Raw genomic sequence first — 24437 nt, 5'->3', positions numbered from 1 at the left:
TTGTTATTTCACCCCTTACGTTTCTTTACAGTATTTTTCTTAAAAATAGCCTGTGTTCTAAGTCACTAGGTACTAGAGTATGCAATGTGCTCTACATCAGCAAAGTGTGAGTTGAGACGAATTCAAGTTATTTTTGTAAAGCTCCTCTATCACCTGGTTATTTCTCCTTCTCAAACTAAAAACAAATCAACAGGAATTTTTAAGGAAATGTTTATTGAGCACAAAGTCACAATGATCAGAAGCCATTAACCTTCAAATGCCTAATTTTGGTTATGCTGATCTTATACTGCCACTACCTTTTTTATCTTTCACTTTATTTATCATCTGTGCTTTAGTGCTCTTAAAGGTCAATCCTTGAGTTTTACCTCTGGCATTTGGCTTTAATCCTCCCAGTGTAGCTTTAAAGCAGTTTTCTCTTCCTCTAAAACGCACACACTTTTAGATGTCTTACCTTGCTCATTTCCTGGCTTAAATTACATGACCATAATATCAAGAACATTTTCCATGATAGGCAGGAGAAATCTTCCCCTCCACGTTTTTAAGACCAAAAAATACCCCCCGAGTCCTAAGCTTCCCAGCCTCCTTAGCATCCATCCTGCCACCTCCCATCCCTTCAGAGCAAGTTGTCACACGGGTTTCTCCAGCAGCACAGGACAGCTGTCCAGTTCTTTTATTCATGGCATAACAGTCTGAAGGCACTGCAGTTGTCTGCTTGATGGCTCAGAGTTGCTGTTATCCTCACAAGGATGACCTGCTGTCACTCATCTATTCAATAGCACTCCATCAAGCACTACCACCTTCTGTGCTGCAGCAAAAATCAACTCAGCCTTCCTTGTTGTCCTCCTCTCTTGGAATGGAGGCGAGCCCTCTTCCATGGGAGTGTTCTGTGAGAGCTCCTGAGGGACATGCAGCATCACTGTCTAGTCAGGGTGATTGGAGGTCCTAAGAGGTTATCATGGACTCTGGGTGAGTTTTTTAGTCTTGAATCTTATAAGTTTATAAACTGATATATTCGGAAATATTTCCATTCTATCTCTTCTGTCCTACATGATGTCCAGATGCAGCTATTCTTGAGAAAACTCAGACAGTGTTAGCAAAGATATATCCGTCCACACATTCCCTGCCTTCAACAGTATAATCTGGAATATTCTTCTCTGCTGGAAGGATATTCAGCGAGACATATATGTCAAAATTTCTTCACTGACAGTGAATATGAATGATATCAATGTCTGGTACTGGGAGCTGCCAGGCAGTCCTGTACAGGGACTTCTGAAAAATAATTCTGCTTTGTCCTATATCAACAAGTTCTCCCTAACTTTTCAAGGAAGGAAATGCCTTTTAGGATTAGTGCACTTATCCATGGTCTGTCTTGCAGGGACTCTGAGCAGTCAAATAAACCAACCTCAGTTGCTTCAAACTGCTAGACCATGACTGGAAGATGTAGACAGCTGTCCTAATAGCAGTATTTCAACAGTGTTCCTCTGTGTATCCCAATCTCACAAGAAATGTCAGGCTTTATGTCCTAGATATCTGGGTTCACCTCTGGAAAGTTACTGACTTTTCTGGTTGGAGACATTTTTCCCATTTTTTCTCTTCTTCAAAGCATCTCTTCCATGTTAAGGACAGAGCTCAGGCTATGCAGTTGGCCTTAGAAAGAGATTAGGTGTTGCTGTCCTATTTACAAAAAAATCACACCCTGAGCATCAGTGTGTGAAAGAGCAATTTCTGCCTATAAAAGGAAAATACATTTTCTTAGGGTTTTTGTCAAAAGTAACCTCCCCTTGGAGTGTCCCAAAAAATTTCCATTTCAGACCAGATAGGTGGGGTCCCATCCCACTTTTCTTAAACTTTATAGACTTACTGGTATACCTGGTAGAAGTTCTGTGTCCAGAAGATCTGCTTGTGAGAGGATTTTCTGCTAGGTATGTTTTCTTGGGTACTATACATAGAGAATGAATTAAAGTAGGAAGAATGGATGCTTGTTTGCAGGTTTTCCTGTTAATTTCTCTCTTTTATACAGTACATCTCCAACAATTCTGCCTATACCTCTCCCTTTGGTAGTCTAATTGGATATGTAGATTATTAAAATGAGAGGAGCTGAAACAACAGCCTGATTTATTTCAATTCCCACTTCCATGGAAGCCATGAGGAATTCTGCCAGAAGTACCAGCAGGAGTAATGCTAGTCCTGCAGCGCTTACTGTGGACTTTGATGCTGTTGGTGCTTATGCTCAGGAATAGGCACACTGGGCCTGTGCATGAAGTTACCACCTGTGTGAATGCTTCCAGACAGACTATCAGATTCTGATCCTGCAAATATTCATGCCTGAACTTCTCTTCAAACACAACAGTGTTCATACCTAATATGTTTTCTGTACTTTCAAAGCCCCCAGTGAAGGAGGCCATCCCCTACATGGTGCTTTGAATTAAGGCCTGTATTTTTTCCCCTGGCTCATGCTGCAATGTGCAGGGTACTCAGACAATGTTAATCTTCCTAAGGGGAAATAAAGGAAAAGTTACTTTCTCATGCTTTGAACTCATTTATTTGGGTGTTGCTGCATATTTAATTTTGGAAGAAATTATAATTTATTAAACATGCAAAGCCTGACAGAGTAATTTTGCTGTTCCTGAGAGAGTATCTTAGGATAATGATATTTCTAATAAATGGTTTATATATTTTTCATAATTTTAATGTCAAGCAAATTTTGAACAAAGAGATTGAAATTACAATATGTGTAGATAATAATACCATATTCAAGAAAACGTGACTGCTCAACTATGTAAAAGGATACATGCTGCCTTTAGCAAACCATTTCTGAGGCTTTTTAATTAAAGCTGTAAACTGGTAATGATGCCTGTCAATTGATGAAAAAACTTTTTTCATTTATAAATAGGAATTTTTTGTGATTTTGAACAAAATGTCTCCAAACGAGCATATCACCTTCTTTGTGGCTTTTTTACTCTTCAAGGCTTCCAGAGCTATTGGCATTTTTAGTACCAAGTAGAAATATTTTCTTTGTGAATATGACATATATGCCTTTCTACCATTACTTCCTTCTACAGAAGTAAACATAGTGCTTATTCCATTCCCTCTATATTAAATACATAAATAACTCTAATTACAGATGGAAAAAGCAGATTTATTCCAATTCTCACTGGTTTACATGAAATTAGGTGCCATAGGAGTGGTTCTTTAGGCTTTATGATCTTCTGAATGTACTTGTTGAGTGCCATTTTGTTCCTATTGCCTACTGCTCACAAATGGCTTTCTCAATTTAATCCTGCCTTGTTTTTGAGAAACACTATAAAGGTATGAAGAGACTAACAATGAAAAGGAAATTAGTAGCTGGAGGCAATTGCATCAGAAAAAAATATTATTCTGTTATGACTACAAACAGTAGCATTAAGTGTTAAAGTAGACTTTCAAATTAATTAGCATTTAAGGGAAATGGGTTTGGGATAGTTGTCACATTGCTTTTAAGCATCTGTGTCACCAGGTACATCTCTGCTTTCTATTCTTTGCTAGAGAAAATAATAAAGAAGTAAACATTTTTAGTTTTAAATCTGTTCTATGTTCCTACTTCTTGACAAATAAGAGCTCAAGAAAACAAAACAAAATAAAGCAAAACAATGCAAAACAATGGTATTTCCCTGTTCCGCACAGGTCCAGTAAAAGGTGCCTATTCTTCACAAAGGCAAAGTGCTATTTATTGATCCTATATATGTGGGGGAATAAGCATACTCTTCTCCATCTCCCTTGCTGTTACCCTGACAAAATCCTTTGGGACACCTCTTTGTGAGGCTATGTCCAGCCCACTGCAACTAAAAATAGATGTAAAGAAACCGGATCTGGCACACTCTTCATCACCATTCATCACCTCAAGCCCTATTTCACATATTTTTTCTCTTTTTCCCTCTTAGCCAGGTATAGTGCTTTCAAAGTGGCTGATATAAGTAGTCAGGGTCACAGAAGATGTGCATCAACTTCTTGGGACTTCAAGATTTTCAAATAATCTGAACACCAGGAGTACTAAACCTTTTATTATATCCCATTTCCCCTTGAGCATTCGAACCCAGCAAAAAAAGAAATTAACAAATAATTCTTCATTGTCTTCTTTCTGCAAGGATGGTAATAGCTGCGAAGAGAAAAATAACAAAACTTGAGGCAGGTGCACTGCTGCTATGATAAATGAGTAATCTTTGCACATTTGCATCTACTTTCTTTAATATTTTTCACATACAGATACTTCATGGATTGGAAGAATGATGTGGACAGCTACTTTACAATAGATGCCACTGAAGGAACCATTGCTACTAATGAATTACTGGACAGAGAAAGCACAGCACAATACAATTTGTCTATAATTGCAAGTAAAGTTAGTAAGTATGACACAAACTGACTTAATATGCTAATATGGTATTTTTCTCAGAATATAATGCTCAGGTATAAATGTAACGTGAAGACTACTTGAATTGCCAAGTGTTTATTTAAGAAGGTTCAATGAATATCATTTTCCCAGACTCATGAGGATAATTGTGAAGTTCAATCAGCCCTGTTTAGTAAGGTTTTGCTAGCAGATCTCATGTAACCACAGTTCCCTTAGAAGCTGAAAAATATTTTGTCATCATGGAGCTGTATGGGTGCCTTCCAGTTCTGATTTTTGATTTTCTCAGTCACTTCATATGAAATTAAGTTAGTCAAATAACAGGTCTGTCAATGTGTTTTTTGAAGGCAGAAAAATTTAAAGAGTCATTTTATACTCAGATAAAAAGTACACTAAAATTAAGTCGATTTAATGCCCTAAAACAATCTGTGTACTGCATCTCTGCTCTTATCTCTTCTCTCTGCCCAAAATTTTATGTCTAACCCCTTTTTTTCTTTTCCTGTGAGATTTGTGGTGGGATAATTTCATTTCTTGTCTTTGTGTCTTCTCCATAGCCTTTTTTTTACTAAGTCATTTCTTCCACTATATTATGTGCCTGCAACTTTCTTCATTGCTATCCATGTGTGTGGCATTTCTCATTCATTTTCTTGTCAAACTGTAACTCTCATGGGTGTATCTCATGCTTTGAATACAAATCTTTTGGTCACTTAGCAGTTGTGCAAAGGCCACAGAATTCTTTCTGTTGACATCAATATGCTGTAGAAGAGGGTCATGCTGTATTTCTTATTCATTCTATGTTGTTTATGTGTCAGAAAAGGCAACTTTCTGTAGAAAATAGCATGTTTTCCTCAATGTATTGTTTGGCTGAGTCTTCAAAAGTTAATGCATGCTACTAACTAGAAGTAGGAGATTTGGGAAGCAGAGATGGTAAATATTATTTCAGATAAAAACCACCCCGAATTCTCAGTTGTAGTTATCTCAGAAAGAATGATGGGCTCACTCGTGGGAACCTGAAAATATAAAGAGAACACCGGTAAAATGAATGATTGAATTTTATCCCTAGATTGGAAAAGACACTAACAGAGAAGCCTAAGCTGTCAGAAGTGGTTGAGTCCATGGAGATATATGTGCAGGTGTATACTCACAGAAAAAAACCAGCAGAACTGTAATTTGTTTCCAGAGAAACTGAAAGGCAGGCAGATGCAGAAAGAAGGTCTCATCAAGGTCTATGTTTCAGTAAAGCTTAACTATTTAGGCTTAGTAGTGGACAAAGGACGTTTGAGATTTAAAAATTTTTTTCCTGCAGCAAGGGAAACAGTTTTAGTAAACATAATTTAAATCTGTTTATTATTCCCAATAATAATTAAAGATATCTAAAATCCTGAAATTTGTTTGTCCATGGACACATATATATAATAGTATGACATTTAAGCAGAGCTGTAGCAAATAGTATATATTTTGATATCCTGAATTTTATGAATTGCTATACTAAGAATCTGCAGCTAAAACATATCTGTGCTTTATTGCAGCCTATCCCAAAATATTTATATATTGACCATTATCTATAATGGTAACAATTACCAGATCTCTACTATACTAGCAACTGGCAAAATTTGGGAGGATTTGGGCTATAGTAACTGTCAAAACATTATGTGCAATTGTCTGACTAAGAGCGTAGAAAAAAGGGTGGAGGATTGAGGGATGACACACTGCACAAAAGCAAAATATAATGGTTACAGAGAAAAAAAAATGAAAAAGATTGAAGGAAAATTGCTATATTTGAAGAAATATTGATATAAAAAATTGTTGTCCAGTGCTGACATAGAAACTAAAACTGTCATCCCTTATCACAGGAAAAACACACTGAGAAGTGCCTTGACACATACATGACTATTTTAAAAAGTGGCCCAATTTTGAAATTAGCTGCATAAACTTTCTTCAGAAAAGAACAGACAGTATTGTTATTGAAGTATTTTCCTGGTGACTTTATCTCTGTATAAGGACATATGTGTGCATATATATATATATATATATATATATATATAAATATGTCTTTATAAAATAAGAATAAATAAGTAGACTCATAGCTAGTAACAGATTAAGTTATTTAAAAAATGTAATTGCTAAAATTTTGTTTTCTCATTGTGAGAGAATAGCAGCAACAACACCTCCCACACTTTTTAGGCACATCCTAATGGTCATTCTGTAAACTAACTTTTCTTGAATTGTCCCTAAATGGAGATGTTTTTAAGCATGAGATGGATGATTGTTCTGCAGACATGCTGAGAAGGCAGCTGAATGTAGCACATCCCTAACCCATTCATGGATATAAAGTTCAGGTTTTGTATAGAGCAAAGTGCTTGAGCAGGTAGAGGATGTTTCAGACTCACATTTTTCCCCCCCCATTTCACTTCCCAATTCCTCTGTCCTTTTTTTCATTACATGAGTATATTTCATTTTAGCTTGTTGTTTTGTTTCTTAATAATTTTAATAAATCAATACCCTAGTGCATGGTTGCTGTTTGTGAACATTTTTTGATGTCACAGAACCTATCCAAACTAATAAATTAAACATGGCTGTCATTCATTTCAAGGACAAAGCCCAGCTGGCATGAAGTAGCTTATTTCTATGCGTTCTTATCTTCCAGAGTCCCCACATGTAACTTGATCCTTTAAGAGTAGTCCCTGCCCTTGCTAATTCCCAGCACATGCATGTGAATTGTCCACAAGATCACTGGTTGCTGCTGGCCAAAACTGTACCAAGAGCTGCCATAAGAGCATACTGGCATAAAAAACCACAGTCCAGTGTTCAAAATTCCTCCATATGCTGCCTAATTACCTAGTATAGAAGTGGGGGTTTTTTTCCACTTTACAAAAGAGGAGATAGATAAAACGCATAAGAACTTACTTCTGCTTTCCCATCCTCAAGGCATAATTTAAGGGTAAAAATGCAGTAATAATCCTTCCTGTCCAAACCATCTCCCTAACTCAGCTATGCCTAGTTCCAAATTTTTAGAATGTTAAAGAAATCTCACCCTAAATCACAAGATGGAGTTGATCTTCTCCTGTGTACCATACCTGGGATTAAAGAATCTGAACTTCTCCTCAATAGTCAGTATCTATTTTCTCAGATACTTTGGATTTTCACAAGTTCATTATTCAAAGAATGTTACATGTTTCCTACTGCTGTAATGGCTTTGAACCATTAAGATGCTGACAAATGATGGTAATCAAGCAAAAAAAGGAAGCAGGATGGTCATTGTTTTACAGACAGGAAAAACAAGGGAAAATGAAGTCAACTAATTAATTAAGTTGATAAAAGAAATTAATGAAGCTAATTAATTTTCCTATATCTTACAGGCAGAATTGAAACATGAAATCAGTTCCTTAATTTCTAAGTTCATGTTTTACCCAGTTTCTCTTTTCATCTGTTTAATCTGGGTTTAAAAGGCACAAGCAGATGTTTTAGTGACTCAGTGATACCAGTATATACATCACAATTGTGTCCACAGGGTTCATGAAGACTTGAATTTGAGTGAAACATCAACAAAAAAGCACAGAAAATGGAGGTCAAGTCTGCAAAGTAGTATTTTAAATGCAATTCTTCATGCTTGCTCACATCAAGTATTACAGGTCTTTGGTATTGCATGTGAATTCAAAGCTGTACACAATCTTCTTGCAGTCTTCATTTATATATGCAAGTAGTTAAAGTGATGACAGTGCAAACCGGAGAAAAAATCATATAAACAGAATGAAAACTTGAAATAGGTTCATCTTAGGCTCTGGTAATTCTGTTTACTCTCATTTCTGCCTTTTCCACACCATTTGTGCAAGGTAAAATTCTAGTTTACTGGAATACTTAGAAGATTTTGGCCTTCAATATATCTTTCAAAGAACGAGAGAGAATAAATCAGATACCATCAGTGAGAAATAAATTTAAAAAGTATACTCATATTCACGTATATTTCCAGAGCATGCTATCCTGTTGTGATTTTGAGGGGGGAAAAATGTCAAATCCTTTTGTTAATTTGAAAAATATAGGTCACATACTACCTAAATTGTTGCAAAAGGTAGAAAAAAGTAATTTATACAAGCTACTTTACAAAAACATTACCTACAAACTTCCTAAAGAAACTGACATATCTAACAGAAATTATCAAAACCATCTGATATTTTCACGTACATGATGCATAAATTTTAAATACATTCAAAAATTTTATTGGAAAGGCACAGTGAACATATTTATAAAAGGAAATGGATACCTATGCCTGTATTTTATATTTTATACTGTGGCAATGTATGATCTCTAATCTGTTTGAAGAATATGTCCTGAACCCCCATTTATCAGTGTTGCACCTGAAAATGAACACAGACACACAAAAACATCTAAAGCAAAGCCTGAGTTACTCCATGTGGGTTGCTGTGTCCTTTTCAGTGAGTACTGCTAGGAGGGAAGTTTTAGGTCAAATTGTTTCTCCCAGTAGCTGTGTGAATTTGACCTGTTCAGGGGTTTTCTGATCTCTCCATAGAGGTCTTGTCCTCTACTGAATAAAATAACTTCTTAATTTTTTTTTTAAAATTTCCCATTATACAAAGGAATCAATTCAACTGTGAACAAGTGATCTAGATTTCTTCCAGCTCTTCAGGCACCTGAAGAATGAATGCACAATTCCTAGTTGCTAGACCAAACTCTGTCTTTGATTGTACTGCACAATTCACTCCTCCACAGAGACATTCTGCACGTAGGGATGATGCTGAATTGAAAATGAACAAGAATTCAAAGAGACGTCATTATATATTTTCTCTAATAAATATTAAATATTTCTCTATTAAATAGGGACTACAAATGTATGATCTGGGTAGTGCATTTTTGTCATCTTCTAGGTTCCAAGAGGTGTTTATAGATTGGTCAGTTTATCTACTTCTTGTAAATAGGTAAAAAAAAGTTCATCTTGCAGCTAGTCCTGTGTAACTAGGAAATAATTGGGGAATACCTTTGGTTTTAACAGAGGCCCCCTGAAACTACTACTGCATTTAGTAGTTCCTAAGAATAAGGAAAAAAGCATGCAAATTTTTTTTTTTTTTACAGTGACAACATGAAGAGACTTTTCCCTTTGCTATGTTAGTTATAAACAGATGAAATGCCAAGGATTATACAAGCTGCAAAGCAAGTGCCCAGTGCAAATAATTTGAAAGGTCCACTGAAGGCCATGAAAATGATCAGAGGGTTGGACCATGTCTCCTATGAAGACAGGCTGAGACAATTGAGCTTTTACAGCCTGGAGAAGAGGACACTCTGGGATGACCTAATTGTGTCCTTCTAGTATCCAAAGGGAACCTACAAGAAGTAGGTTCTGCTGGAGTTTTGACAGCAACATGTAGTGACAGGACTAGGGGAAATGGCTTCAAACTGAAAGAGTGTGGATTTGGATTGGATACGAGGTAGAAATTTGCTACAGTGAGGGTGCTGAGCCACTGGCACATGGGTTGAGGAATCAGTTGTGGGTGCCCCATCCCTGGAAGTGTTCAAGACCAAGTTGGAAGAGAGCTTGAGCAATCTGGTCTAGTGGAAGGTGTCTCTGCATGTGGCAGGGGGCTTGGAACTAGATGATCTTAAAAGTTCCTTCGCACCCAAACCATTCTATGACTCTATGAATTATTCCTGAAGATTCAAGACAGCTCCTCTTGTACTAGAACATGATCTCATGTTGTCAGTCCTACAACATTCTGATTTATAGCATAGATTTTTTCCACAGTTAACTGTTTCTGCCACTCATCTTAAGTGGAAAAGGATAAAATAATCATACTTTTGACTCACCAGCTATACTATTTTTCTCATATTTGCTATTTTGCAGGAGGTCCCAGCATAAAGTAACAGAGAACATGATGTGCTTTGTATTGTACTAGGGTCTCTGTTTTGTCAGACATTGCACTTGCAAGTAAACTTGTTTATAAAATACATTGAGTGACTTATGAAAATTATCTATAGAGGAAGGACAGTGGAAAGAAATGTGGTGTGTACTTTTGTTTAACATTTCTTTTGCACAAAAGTATTTGCTGCCTGCAAACACTTTTGCAGTTAAAGAAATACCTTTTATGACATGGCCAAATATTTGAATGCTAGCTGTGAGTGTTCCACTGCTAAATTTAACACTGACTCTGGCTGGCAGCAAGATTTTGTTTTTCCATATCTTCCTTTCTTTCTCTGCCTTTTAAATTGGTATGCTCTGCTTTCCTCCTTAATATCTTGAAGATTTGAAAAATGGCTAGGCAATAAATAGTGATTTTCTGCATTTAGTTGTGGAAAACAGAATTCGGTTTTAATCATTGGAAGTCCACAGGCCTAATGAAAAGTGGTCTGAGAAAAGTTTGCATGCTTAATAACAGGTACAACTTCACTTTTTTTCCATTTATGCTCTAAACATAATCACCCTGACTGATTCCTTAACCCATGAAGAGTAATGGATCAAATTCTGGTACAAACTGATAAGAAGTTTGGTTCTGTTTTCTTAATTCAAATCAGAAATAGATGGAAGTCAAGGGCTTTTGGGAGCCACAGTACTGAGATCACAAGTTTATGTCAGTTTATAAGACTGGTGATGACAACAAATGTAATGTTTTTTTTTTCTAAAATTATTTATAGGTAACCCACTATTAACCAGCAAAGTCAATGTTATAATAAATGTTTTGGATGTCAACGAGTTTCCTCCTGAAATTTCAGTTCCCTATGAGACATCTGTATGTGAAAATGCCAAGCCAGGACAGGTATTTCAAATTTGTGATGCTTACTCTTTTGCTTTTTCTTTCCTTATTATTTATAGAAGTAGAAATTTCTGGGTTTAAAAATTATATCATGGGCAGAATTCTTCTACAAACAAAATGTCTGTGTTGGAAATACATATTGGAATTCTGTTTGTTGACTTTTATGGTCAATTTGCAGTCTATTTTTTTTTAAATTTCTCCAATTGTATGGGCCTGAACCACCCTTTATTGTGCATTTAAAAGCTATGAGAGGAGAAAGAATCCCTTTTCTAAAGGGATTTTGAAGGGTTGTAACTGTGACAGGAGTAGTAGCAGATGAAGTGAAGCATAACCATTCAACCAAAAGCCATCACCAGCATTTTAATATAAACAATAAATATTAAATACTGTGAATATACAGTAAATGTTTCTGATTTTTATCAGATATGTCAAAGCAAGACCTTCTGAGTTCTCTGGTGGTTATAGAATTCAGACTTCTTGCCTCCACTGTGCAGTGTTTTAAAGGAATGACAGTAATCCAACAAGATCTCACTTTCAACACTTTTGTTTGATTTTCACTTTGCACTTCTACAAAACTGCTTCTTTTGTAAGAGTGAACTGATTCTGAATTAATCTGGTTTCAGGTGATACAGACCATCACTGCAGCAGATAAAGATTTGTCACCAGCTGGGCAAAGATTTTCCTTCAAACTGTCATCTGAGGCTTCCAACAAACCAAACTTCACAGTCCATGACTACAGAAGTAAGTTGGTTACCCATAACTCTCTTTCAGAGCAGCAGACTGTAGTTACAATGACAAATATGTTTACTTCCAATTACAGTTGTGTCTGCAGACCTAACATTTTTCTTTGACATTTCTAATTGCTAAACTTTCTGGGATTTGTATTAATATAAATTCAGGTCTTGCACCTTTTCTTATTTTTAGGGGCAGGAATTGTCAGAACACCAAAGGCTGAGATTTCCCTACAGGCCTTCAAAAACACTGCTACCTGTTTTAGTTTCTTCCTTTTATCATTCAGTATCTCAGGAAGAATCCATATGCCAATGAAGGTATACCTTTAAACAAGGCACTGTTGCTGTCTTGTTTAAATACTATGATTTTGCTAACCATTTTAAAAGTACCCAGATATTGTGCTTTCTTGAGGATATGTAATCCTGCAGAAGAGTGCGTTCTAAATATCTGCAGAGCTGCTGAGGTACAACATCCTTAATAACTTGTAAATTTGTACAACTGACATCCCTGATTTTTCTTCCAATTTTTGTCATAACTGAATATCCTTTTTTCTCCTTTTTAACTTGAACTCTTTTGTTAGATGGCAAACACACAAAAAATCTTTTTTTTTCTACTGTAAGGATCTTCAAGGATGTAGTCTTGTGAACAGACACAGCTAAACCAAAACTGTAGTAAATTTTCATCACTAACTACTTTAATCAAATAAGAAAAAAAGAAGTATTTGAGCTATTAGATGATCTTTAAATTTAAATTACACTTCAAAGAAAGAACATCTAAAGCCATTCAACAAAGTTCAAAACCATTCAACTGTGCAGGTTATAAATATCACTTTCTAACAAAGCACATAATTCTTAATTTTTTAATTGCCGTTTTCAATTTAAATTTGAGGTTACATAGTTCATAAGGTAAAGGTTCCTTTCTTGTGAATTAAGTGACCCAAGCTCTTAAAAATCCTAGAAATGAATAAAACACCAATTGAAATAAAATGATGAAAGCTTTTTTTTCAATATTTTAAAAAATGTATTTAAATTATATATATGGTGCACAAAACTTTTGAAGTCGTGCACTATTGAATTGTTATGTAATACAAAACTAAAGCCAACTACATAAGGTAACCACTATTAATCCTGAAGAAACATCAGGAAGAAATAAATTTGTAAAAACAAACTGTGCCTCTTTTCTCTTTATGTATAGCTCTCCTATGAGGCTGATACAATGAAAATGGTTTATTCTGAAACTAAATAGTGACTTTTATCTTTGTGTGTCATAGGTAGCTAAAAAGACTGAACTCATGAGCCAAGAACTTCACTTAAGGATTCTTAAATAGAGAATATAGTGAAACCATTCATAATATTGTAGACATGAATAATAGTATCTTATAAAACCAATACTATGTAGATCTAACACATTTTATCAAATAGCATTCAAACAGTTTTCTTGAGACAGAGAGCTCAATGAATATGAAGGATGACTTTACAACAGATCCATGTTCCCTTACTTCTGTTCTTGGAAGATTAGGGCATTACTTTGCTCTGGAACATATTTTAAGGCCCATATGGGTAGAATCTTCACAATTATATAGTCTTAGAACATAAATACTATGTATTTCTAAATACTTTTATTTTTTTTTATAAATATTTATTTAAAGTAAGAGCTTTAACTTATTTTATTCATATCTGTTTCTTAAAATATCCTTTAATTTCAACAAGGATTTTGGTTTTGTTTTTTTAGTTTTTTAAATAACAATTACGAACTTCTACTTTAAAAAGAAGTCTTCTTAGGTAATTTTAACAGATTTAATTCATCAAAATAATTTTTAAACTTAGTAAGTCTATATGATAATTAGAGCTTTTGTAAAGTGTACTTAGCATGTGAGGTTGGTGAAGAAATTGTTCAAATATTATTAGATAATTAAGTTCCCCTGTTTAAACCAGTAATGTTGACATTGAAATGATTTGGATCTCAGTAATCTGTTAATGAAGTTTCATTACTGTATAAAAACAAATGCAATATTCTGATAAAAAGTGGAAACCACAAAGACATAAAATTTTAAAAGCATTTCTTAACACTTAGAAACAAAAAGAAATATAAAAAAGAAGTATGCAATTCGTTTGAATGTAAGGAACAAAAAAACCCCATTAAAATCTTTTTTCATTATTGATGATTTGCAAAGATATTAGGAAAAAATCTGTCCAAACAAAAACCCTTTCTTGCAATTTCATCTGCCTTTTGTTTGCCAAAAAAGGTGGAGAAAGGTCTGTTCTGTGCACAATTTAGAGGTGTAGTAACACAACCTTATTTTCACTGGAGAAACCTTTTAAAGACAAGTACCATTTTCTTTTAGGTTAGAAATTATGTTAGTAACAAGCAGGTATTTTGTGAAAGCAATTTTTTTCTATTTTTTGAGGACACGGTGTTGTTCACTGTAGTACAATTAATGCTTCTACAAGTAAAGGTGGCATTTAAAATTTTTAAATAAATCCAGAAGCACTAGTCCCTGCGCTATTCTATACAACTGAAAATCATGGGTGGTCTGATACTTCAGCAGGTGTAACTTCAGCAGGTATTCTTGTGCTGCACCCAAGAGAAGCCAGGCCCCGAACTTCAGAATATAACTTAATGAGTTCTGGAGTGAGACAGAAGCTCAAGGTTGCCTTTCAGCAGCACTGAGACCAATCCACTGTGTTAATAGAAGTGATGCCCTGGCAGAGCTGGAACTCTTCCAAAGGGAGTGCAGATCTCCCTCCTCCTGCTTTGCTGGCCTCACTCCGCTCTCTGGAGGGCAGCTTCCATGTGGAGTACACTCCATTGCTCATGTGAGAGACAGAATTTCCTTTTCTCACACATAGCCCATAAATTAATTTATTGCCAACAGATTGAAGAACCAGAAGCTATCTCAGCTTCTCTAGACTCTCCCGTGTAGAGTTCAAACACCTGCCTGTGTTCGTATTTTCAAAAGAACTATGAACAATTGAAAGGGGTCATAAAAGAGCAACAAAAACTGTTCAAAACCAAGGAGATAAGAGGTTTATCTGATTGATTCTTCTCAAAGGAGGATGGAAAGTCATTTAGTTGCATTGTAAGCTTTTAAAGTGATCCTCAGTGTTCCAATTAGAAGAAAAAATAAAATATAAATAATTCTAATAATAGAAATATGGAAAAAATAATAGAAATAAGATGTAACTGAATGTCTTCAAATTAGTTCCTTAACTTTTTATACAGTGCAAGTGATTATAGAGAGAAATAAAAAGCTGAAGATGGAAGCTGGTTTGATTCAAACTACTCTGAGATATTTTTTCCTTTTCAAAACTAAGTGTAACTGAACTTGACCTGTCCATGTTTGAGTTTGATGAAAAGGAGGTGTCTGACGTATTTTTTTAATCTATGCACCTTCTCAATGGCATCTAATCATAGCATATCTAATTTTGGATATTTAGGATTCCATCTAATTGTCCTTAATCAGAACTCCATACCAGTATTTGAGTGTGAAATTCAGCGCCCTTAATCCTTCTACATTGTATCAAATCTCTGAGGCATGAAAACCATCATGTGACATCTTGTAAAAAATATAATTAAAAATATACGTGAGATGGAAAAATGGTAATTGCAGCAGTTTACTTTCATTTAGTTCTGTCATCTCATTAATTCCCTGCCAAATTAATTTTAGTTTTGTTTTTAATGTAATTATTTTCATCTTTACATCAATTCCTTGCTTTGATTCAGAAAAGCATCAATAACTGACTGTGAAGCAATGACAAAGTCTAGAAGTGGATTAATTGATGGAAACTGTACTGAATTTTTAGTACTCAGTTAATTTCTCTAGTTATTTTTAATGGGGAAGGAAGGCTAAAATGATTGCATATTGTCCAGGTGTATTATTTTGTATTTTTAAGGAGATTAGGTAGTTGACTCAGACATGATTCTAAATTCATACAAAATCAAAATCCTTTGGACCACAGGCTTAGAATATAAGGAGATCAGGTGAAAAAACTGAAAAGCCTTCAGAAGCATGCTTTTAATGTTTTGTTTGGGGTTTTTTTTAGTTATTTTTGTCTTCTTTGAAATTTCAGCTGTTAAAAGGCTTACAAGAAAAGGAAAATTGTTTCAGGCTCTGAAAAAAATAACTGCACCAGTCAGAATACAATGCCTTCTGTAATGGCAAAGCAAGGCAATTATGTAATGCATGTAATTCACCAAGGTTCAAATATGAAATACCAGGCTATTACTGAAGGTGATATAGGCTAAAATATGGAGTGAAGTACGCAATAAAAATCTGCTAATGACTGTCATGTTTTACAGACAACACAGCTGGGATTGAAACCAGGAGAAATGGCTACAGCAGAAGGCAGCAAGAGCTGTACTTTCTTCCAATAGTAATTGAAGACAGCAGTTACCCTGTCCAGAGCAGCACAAACACTCTGACCATCCGTGTTTGCAGATGTGATTCTGATGGCACCATCCAGTCCTGCAATGTGGAAGCAATCTTCTTACCAGTCGGCCTCAGCACAGGAGCTTTGATTGCAATCTTGTTGTGCATTGTTATACTTCTAGGTTAGTTCTCACGAAACCCTGCAAAGTGCTTTACTGTGATTATTCACTAGCTTCCCCTAGTTTTTAACAAAAACCATAGAAAATGTGTGGCAGTTTATTTCTAAAAGAATACCCCAAAACACTGCTCATGACCATGAATCTGCTGATCCATGCAATATCACATGGATATTATTGCATTAGTTTTCAGAGGAATCCAAATCATAATTTTTTTCTCTGAAATTATTTTCAATTTCTTTATTAAAAGATCCAATTTTTAGATTATTACTGAGGTAGACAAGTCCTACTGACAGTAACAGCAGTAAGAACATAGTAAGAGCTTTTATTTAATTCTTCTTGCTCACTTAAGCAAAAGAAGAATGAAGAAATGGAAGAGAAGAAAGTAATTGTAACAGACTGTTACTGGCCACATCTATTTAAAACTTCACAGGAAGCTTTTTGATTTTAGGCAGGCATTGATTTCATAAGGTGGCGTTATTATTTGTTTTAACTTATATTTATGTACTGTCTTATTAACAGCCTATCCAAAGTGCATCTTACTTGGAATATAGCCTGAAGCAACTGATAATGAAATAAAATCAACTTTAAAGCTTATACAAGCACCATGTGGGCTTCAGAAATCAGACTGAGTCATACAGATGTTGGCCTATGCCTTGTTTTGATACTAATGGCTTCCAAGGTCATGTGATAGTCTAATGAATACCCAAAAATAGATCCTGACACAGAATATATAACATGTGAATACCTCATTGCATTTGGATGATGTAGGTGCCACTTAAGTAAATTACTAAAGACTCGGGGTTGCATAAATAGCTTCTGAGTAATAGTGGGTGTAAGTCAGGATTTCTGCTCTGTGTCAAAAAGTGATGTTGTGAGAAAAAATATTATTTCAAATCAGAACAAGAATGGCAAATGGTCACCCTTCCCATGGAGTAGCAATTAAATTCACAAATATACTCATTCTGAAGAATTTAAAACAAAACCAAAACTAAGTAAACCAAATGACTTATGTGAGTATTTTGAAGCAAGAAGAATGCTGTCTCCTTTGACACAATTCCAGTTAGAGCAGGATGAATACCCCACAACATCTCTGTGCAACATATTCTACTGCTTGACATCCTGGTGATAAAGAAACCTTTTATTTCTAACATTTTAATGGACTTTTCCACATTTCATTTTGTGCCCATTGCCTCTTCTCCTGTGACAGGACACCCCTCAGAAAAGCTTGGCTCTGTTTACTTCCATCCCTCAGGTGTTTATGCACATTGGTAAGATCCCTCTGTGCCTTCTCCAAAAGGAGCAGACCTGGCTCTCTTAGTCTCTGCTTGTGTGGCAGATGGTCCCATCCCTTAATCATCTTTGTGGGCCTACACTGGCCTCACTTCAGGGAGTCCATGTCCATCTTTTAGTGAGGAGCCCAGAACTGGGCCTGGAACTCCAAGCCTGCATAAGCAGAGGTGAGCAGAGGGCAATAACTATCTCACTAGACCTGCTAGCAGTGTTTCTCCTAATGCAGTCCCATATCTTCTTTGATAGAAGGGCATGTTGATGGCTCATGGTGAGCTTGTTGTCCCTCAGGATCGCAAGGCCTCATCCATCAAGCAGCTTTCTGGTCAGTTGGCCAACAGCATCTTCAGCAGGCAATTACTCCTCTCTGTGTGTGGGACTTGGAATTTCTATTTGTTGAACATCATCGAGTTCCTTTTGGCCCACTCCCTCAGCCTGATGAGATCCCTTTGAACAGTGGCAAAAGCACTCTTTTATTGCCTGAAAATTTGCTGAGGGTGCACTCAATCCCACATCCAGGCTATTTATGAAAGTATTTAACAAAAGTAGTCCCAGTACCAAATCCTGTAATACTTTATTAGAGACTGGCCTCAATCTGGTCTTTGAAATACTGTTCACAACCTTTACAGTCTGGCAGTTTGGCAGCTTTGCAATCCACCTCACCATCTGCTTGGATAGCCCTCACTTTCAGGTTTTCTGAGAAGATTGTTAGGAAAGACAATATCAAAAGCTTTGCTAGAGTTAGGATAAAATTATTGCACTTTTCTCCCTTCATCAACCAGTCACCTTATTGTAGAAGGCTATCAAGTGAGTTAAGCACAATTTCATCTTCATAAATCCATCCCTGTTGCTCTTATGCCCCTTCTTAGTTTCCAGAATTATTTTCTCCATAATTTTTCTAAAAATCAAGGTGAGACTGGCTGCTCTAGTTCCCTAACTCATTCTACTTGCCCTACTTGAAGACAGGAGTGACACTTGCTGCAGTTGTCAGAAACTTTTCCTAGTCACCATGACCTTTCAGAAATTATCACAAATAGCCTCACAATGATAGCAGCCACCTTCCTCATCATTCATATCTGTATCTCACCATATCCCATGCTCTTGTGCTTCCAGTTTGTTCAAGTATTTTCTAACCTGATCCTCTTCCACCAAGGATTAGGCCTTCTTTCTTCCTTCTGGTCTCAGAGACATGAAATTACTGAAGGAGAACTTTACAAAACAGCTCCCCTGCCCCATTCAGCAATGGGCCCACTTTACCTTTCTACCCTTTCTTTCTGTCTTACTTGTACTAGCCCTTCTTGCTGCCCTTTGTGTCCCTCCTGAGACAGCACCATGTGGGCTTTGTCTTTCCTTACCGCATTCCTGCGTGTTCAGACTGGCACTGCATTTTCCTCCTGGCTCACCTGTCGCTGTTTTCAACTCTTAGACACCTCTTTTTTATCACTGAGTTTAAATAGGAGCTTCTTATTCATCAATGCAGGCTTCCTGCTGCCTTTTCTTGATTTCCTGCTCCTCAGGTTGGACCACTGTTGAGTTTGGAGGACATGATACTTGAAAATCAACCAGTTCTCCTAGACCCCTCTTCTCCCAAGAACCTTATAACAAGTAATTTTTTGAAGCAGATCTCTGAAGAGGCTGAAGTATACTGCATAAAAATATACAGTAGGATTTTTTTTTCTGTATTCCAAAAATTCAAAATTTGAAATTATTCAAAATTTTTATTATTCAAAATTCCAGGGTTTTTTTCTGTAATACTCTTTGGGTTGGGGTTTTGGTTTAGTTTTTTATTCTTGTCTTCAAAGTGTAAATTTAGTTTCTTTTCTCTATTTTTCTATGCAAAATATTTTTTAAAAATATTTTTAAATGTCTCTCTGAACTAAAAACCTGAAGTTCTTTTCAATTCAATTAGTTTGTAGAGCAGGCCAGCAGGAAAATTATTTGATACTTCCTCCAGCAGTACTGCAATCACTTAGGAAAGTTAGATTCGTATGTCAAAGAGCATATAATTTTTCATTGGCTACAGCACTGCTAAGCACTGCTCTTTTCTAAGGACAAAAGTCCCTTTGATTGCTTGTGGCTTTCACAGAAAGATATAATGATGTGTCGTCAGAGTACCAAATTATTTCTCTGCATGTCTTAACTTCAGTTGTCTCTCATTACAGTTATTGTAGTACTGTATGTAGCACTACGGAGGCAGAAGAAGAAAGACACCCTGATGACCTCTAAAGAAGACATCAGAGATAATGTTATCCATTATGATGATGAAGGAGGTGGAGAAGAGGACACCCAGGCTTTTGACATAGGTGCCCTGAGGAATCCCAAAGTGATTGAAGATAATAAAATACGCAGGGACATAAAACCAGACACCTTGCGTTTTATGCGCCACAGACCACCAGCAGAAGATAACACAGACATAAGAGATTTCATTAATCAAAGGCTGCAGGAAAATGATGTAGATCCATCTGCACCCCCTTATGACTCCTTGGCAACGTATGCTTATGAAGGAAATGGATCTGTTGCAGAGTCTCTCAGCTCTATAGACTCCCTCACAACAGAAGCAGATCAGGATTATGACTATCTGAGTGATTGGGGACCTCGCTTTAAGATCTTGGCAGATATGTTTGGAGAAGAAAGTTATAACCCTGACAAAGTCACTTAAGTACAACTACAACAGTGAAACAAAAAGAAAAGCAAACCAACAGCAAAATTAAAAGATAAACCTAAGCTTTATATAAGACACAATTACTTTGATTATAAAAGACAGCAATTGTTTCCAGCAAGTTACTACATTTATCATACCGTCAGCTTTGGTTTGATTTGAGAAAGAATGATAAACCCTGTAACATACACAGGTTTTTGTTGTTGTTATTTTGTTACTCTGGAATTACACTGAGACAAGCTCAGGCCTACAAGGTGCAGTTTACTGACCTGACTTAGAAAGAAGGTAGCTTTCTGGCATCATGGTGGAAGAGTGGTAGCTTTTTCGTAATTCCACTAAAGTGCCTATTGAAACTTTTATCATTTAAGTGGTAAGCTGTCTGCTGTGATGGTGTTACAAAACTGAATGGTAAATCAAACATGAACTTTAAGACAAGAAGCAATAGCAACATGCTGACTTCTTTTAGAAAAAAATGGAGATCACTTCCTGGAGTATCTAATGACTATTGTGGGGGAGGAGGGGGGTGTGTACATTGTGTTTGGGGGTTATGTTTGTTGTCTTTTTTTACAGAAAACAATATGTCAAGACATCATATTTCCTCTCCCAAAGTTTCACTGAGAATTTAAATTTAAAATGCTATTGCTCACTTTGAAGATGTAAAGCTGAAATTAAAAAGGAAAATATCTTAACATAAATTGATGAATATTTAAAATGTTCATACAAATACTACATTTTTCCAAAATAATAAAAAGATGAAAGCAGCTATTCCTTGATGTTAAGGAAATTTCCCTTGTCTCTCCTGCTTCTTTTGAAATGAGACTATTATTAGAACATAAAAATGGAGAGGGTTTTTAAAGATTATTACTGTATTTTCAGTACTAAGACACCTCTTCCATTATAAGTATCACTAAAGAAATACATGTAAATAACTCCACACCACTCTTCTTTGCAGTTAGATTGTTACTCTGTAGTCACCATAAGCATATATATTATAAATATAGTTATTTTTCCATTGATGATCTGCTACAGTTCAGCATATTTCCATATTTCACTGCCACACCCAAAGGAAACATTTGAGAAAAACTTTTGAGGTTGGACATTTTCTTAATTTTGTTTTTGAAAAAATTTAAACAGAAGCAGAATAAATATATAAACCAGCACTTTTGTTTACTCTTTATGTACATACTCATGCCTAAATGTAGCTGTGCAGATGGCAGAAGTTCAGATATGCACAAGGCATTATGTCCTGGAAAATGTCTTGCAAAACTATTTTATGTAACTTTTTTCTGATGATCTAAGGCATAGACATTTTGTAAGACAATGGTTTATGGCTCCCAAAGTGCATATATCCTTTTATTCTCCTCCCAAAGTCTCTGCAGTGCTATACAATCTGTTTGAGCTCTACTCATGATTAATGGCGCTGCCAAGGTCAGCCTGAGTCTTTCTAGAACCAGAAGTCTTTTGTTCACCTCAGGTCTATAGCTTACCTTTTGTACAGCTAAAGAATTAATAACTATCAGATATACTTAGCTCACACATCTGATATTAATGTGCGTAAGTTTCCCTTTACCCTCTGGGGGAAATGTAAATGTATTTCAACATTATAGAACTTAATCTCTCAATAAGACTTGGAAACACATTATAGATGAGTTTTGGATCATTCAGTGCAATTGGACAGGGCTGCATCAAAAGCACAATTGGCATAGCTTCTACCAGCAGTGTGCTGAGGAAGAGACACAGCCAATGGCAACAAGGAAACGTGGTTTTTATTGTTTTCAGGAAAGTTATCCTGCATTTCCTAAAGACAGACTAAATCAATAAAAGCTCTCTCCTTACAGGTCAGGAAAGCATAGGAAGTGATGGACCTCATTTGACAGCACAGAAGTTTTCATGTGGAAGATTGTTTTAAATTTTCACACATCTTGACAGTATATCAAAGCCAACTTGATACTGCACAATGGGCCTAAAACAGAACACTGGATAAAAGAAGAAATATTTATATTTTCTACTACTCACAATTGAGACTTGATTCATACAAGAGTCACAACAAATGAGCAAAGCTTCCTCATGTAGCATGTGCATGGTAATGCTTCCTGCCCTGTTGTCGCAACTAAAACATACCTTTGATTCTGCTCATTTCCAGACGTGCAGTCTGAAAATGCACATCTGTAGCCAAACTGTAGCCAAGCCCTGCTCTTAGCAACTGTGTTAGTTCTTTATATGCCTTTCACTAGTAAAATCACCATAAGTGAGAGCAGTGTTTGACTTTTTTGACACCGTGAGGCATGCTCACTCCTGAGGAAATTCTCTGTATTTGTAGCTCATACTGGCTGAACATTAGTTTTCTTGAATAGGTAGGCATTCTTTTCTAAGTTGGACAGTGTATATGTGAGCCTGACTTCCAAATTGGGTAGACAGAACACATGATCTTTAACATGCTGCTACACACAATCTGTATGTGACAGTGAGTGGCTGTATGTTAAATCAATACCAAAATGGAAAGTAAGTGTATATTTTTGACATTTAAGGTATTTGTAGCTGAGATGTTGCTATCACATAATTAATACACATCCAGGAAGATTTTAGAAAAATAATGCAAGTACTTAAAAAGTGGCCTAAAAATATATGATTAAAATATTTGAAGACCATTGTTGAAAAGTGATCAAACATTTTTTACATAATAGGGGTATTTTTTGTAAACAGTTCTGTAGAACTAAGAAAATGAATTGCTTTTCATTTATTCACAGCTTGGGATTCAGGAAACTTGTTTTTAATTCCATGTTCTTTCACTCCCTTTCTAGAAGATATTTGTCAGATTTTTAACATCTTATTTTTTAAATGATAATTAAAGAAATATGAAATTTACAAGAATTAAAATATGTCAAGGCATCTGAGATGACATGAAGTTAGTAGGATTAGGGAGCCCCAGTGCACATGTAAATTGTATCACTTAATTTCTTCTGGTTTTAAAAACTATGTCTTAAAACAAGCCTTGCAGAGTTAAGATGTTGAAGTGGATGTCTCTCTTTCTGTCAAAACCGCAAAAACTATCAGAGTGTCAAGAAACTAAGAAAATGTATAAAAGGCACAGAATGGAGAGAATGTTTTTGTTTTAATTTCCAAAAATAGGGTACTAGTGCATACACATTTAACATCATCTCAAATCAGTACATCCCCTGCAAATCACAACATTCTGTAAAACACTTTCTACATATGAAGTAATTGAAATACTTCACTGGCACAAAAAAATCCACTTTTTAAGTCAAATATTTATGACATACACTATTGGTGCTGAAATAAAGCATTCAGCTAAGAGTGGAAGTATCTAAGGAAAGCCAACTATTAAACTTAAATCATTAAGAATTGAAGACAAATGTATAACAGAACATCTGACAGGAATTTCAGCGAAGAAGGAAAAAAAAATCTTCCCTGCCCTCTCAAGAAAACTGAAAATGTCAATACTTAGGGAATTAATACAATTTCTCTGTGGAGTCAGAATATAAAAGATTATTAATATTTGGATTTAAGACCTCTACCACACAAATCTGAAATTACTGCTATTCTTGTAACATAGATCTGCAAAAATGACAGTGAGTCAAAGAGCAAGGATTTGGAAAGCAATGACAGTAGATTATGTCTCCTGCACAAAGATATGGTTGAATATTTTATACTTTCATTATTTTTACTTATTTTATATATTGGCTTAATTTCACTGTTAGCAATACAATCGCAGTTAGTATGGGTTTACTCTAGGTTTTGGAAACAGAGTTCATTATAAGTGACAATAAATGACTCAATAGTTTACTAATAATATTGTTCTAGAGATTGCCTTCAAAATATTCTTGCCTTGACAATAAGATTTCCATATCCTTATTTTATACTGCTAAAAATCTGGTTCTGCAGATGATATATTCATACTAGGTTTACCTCCATTATTGATATGAGAGTTAAGACTGCATTGCTATGGAATAACAGATTTCTACTGAATGAATACAGGAATGAAAGGTAATAATTTGCTGGGTTAAAGGCATATAATATTACATTAGTGACTGTATTTTACTTGTTG

General features: G+C 35.6%; 1 protein-coding gene across 2 annotated transcripts in view; it reads left to right on the top strand.

Annotated features, from left to right (window-relative positions):
• CDH12 (cadherin 12) overlaps positions 1-22339 on the top strand; it is a 529539-nt gene extending 507200 nt beyond the window's left edge. For both annotated transcript variants that reach the window (XM_054284703.1, XM_054284702.1), the window contains 5 exons: positions 4243-4379; positions 11027-11148; positions 11769-11886; positions 16177-16428; positions 19875-22339. In XM_054284703.1, the coding sequence (XP_054140678.1) occupies positions 4243-4379; positions 11027-11148; positions 11769-11886; positions 16177-16428; positions 19875-20371 (1126 nt within the window). In that variant the 3' untranslated portion in view covers positions 20372-22339. The remainder of the gene's footprint in view (positions 1-4242; positions 4380-11026; positions 11149-11768; positions 11887-16176; positions 16429-19874) is intronic.
• Positions 22340-24437: the final 2098 nt, after the last annotated feature.

Source organism: Melozone crissalis, unplaced genomic scaffold (genome assembly GCF_028551555.1).
Source record: "Melozone crissalis strain CALT ecotype California unplaced genomic scaffold, PUWL_Pcris_2 ptg000042l_1, whole genome shotgun sequence".
NCBI lineage: Eukaryota > Metazoa > Chordata > Aves > Passeriformes > Passerellidae > Melozone > Melozone crissalis.
Note: the sequence above shows the minus strand (reverse complement) of the source record. Positions and strands in the feature narration are given on the sequence as shown.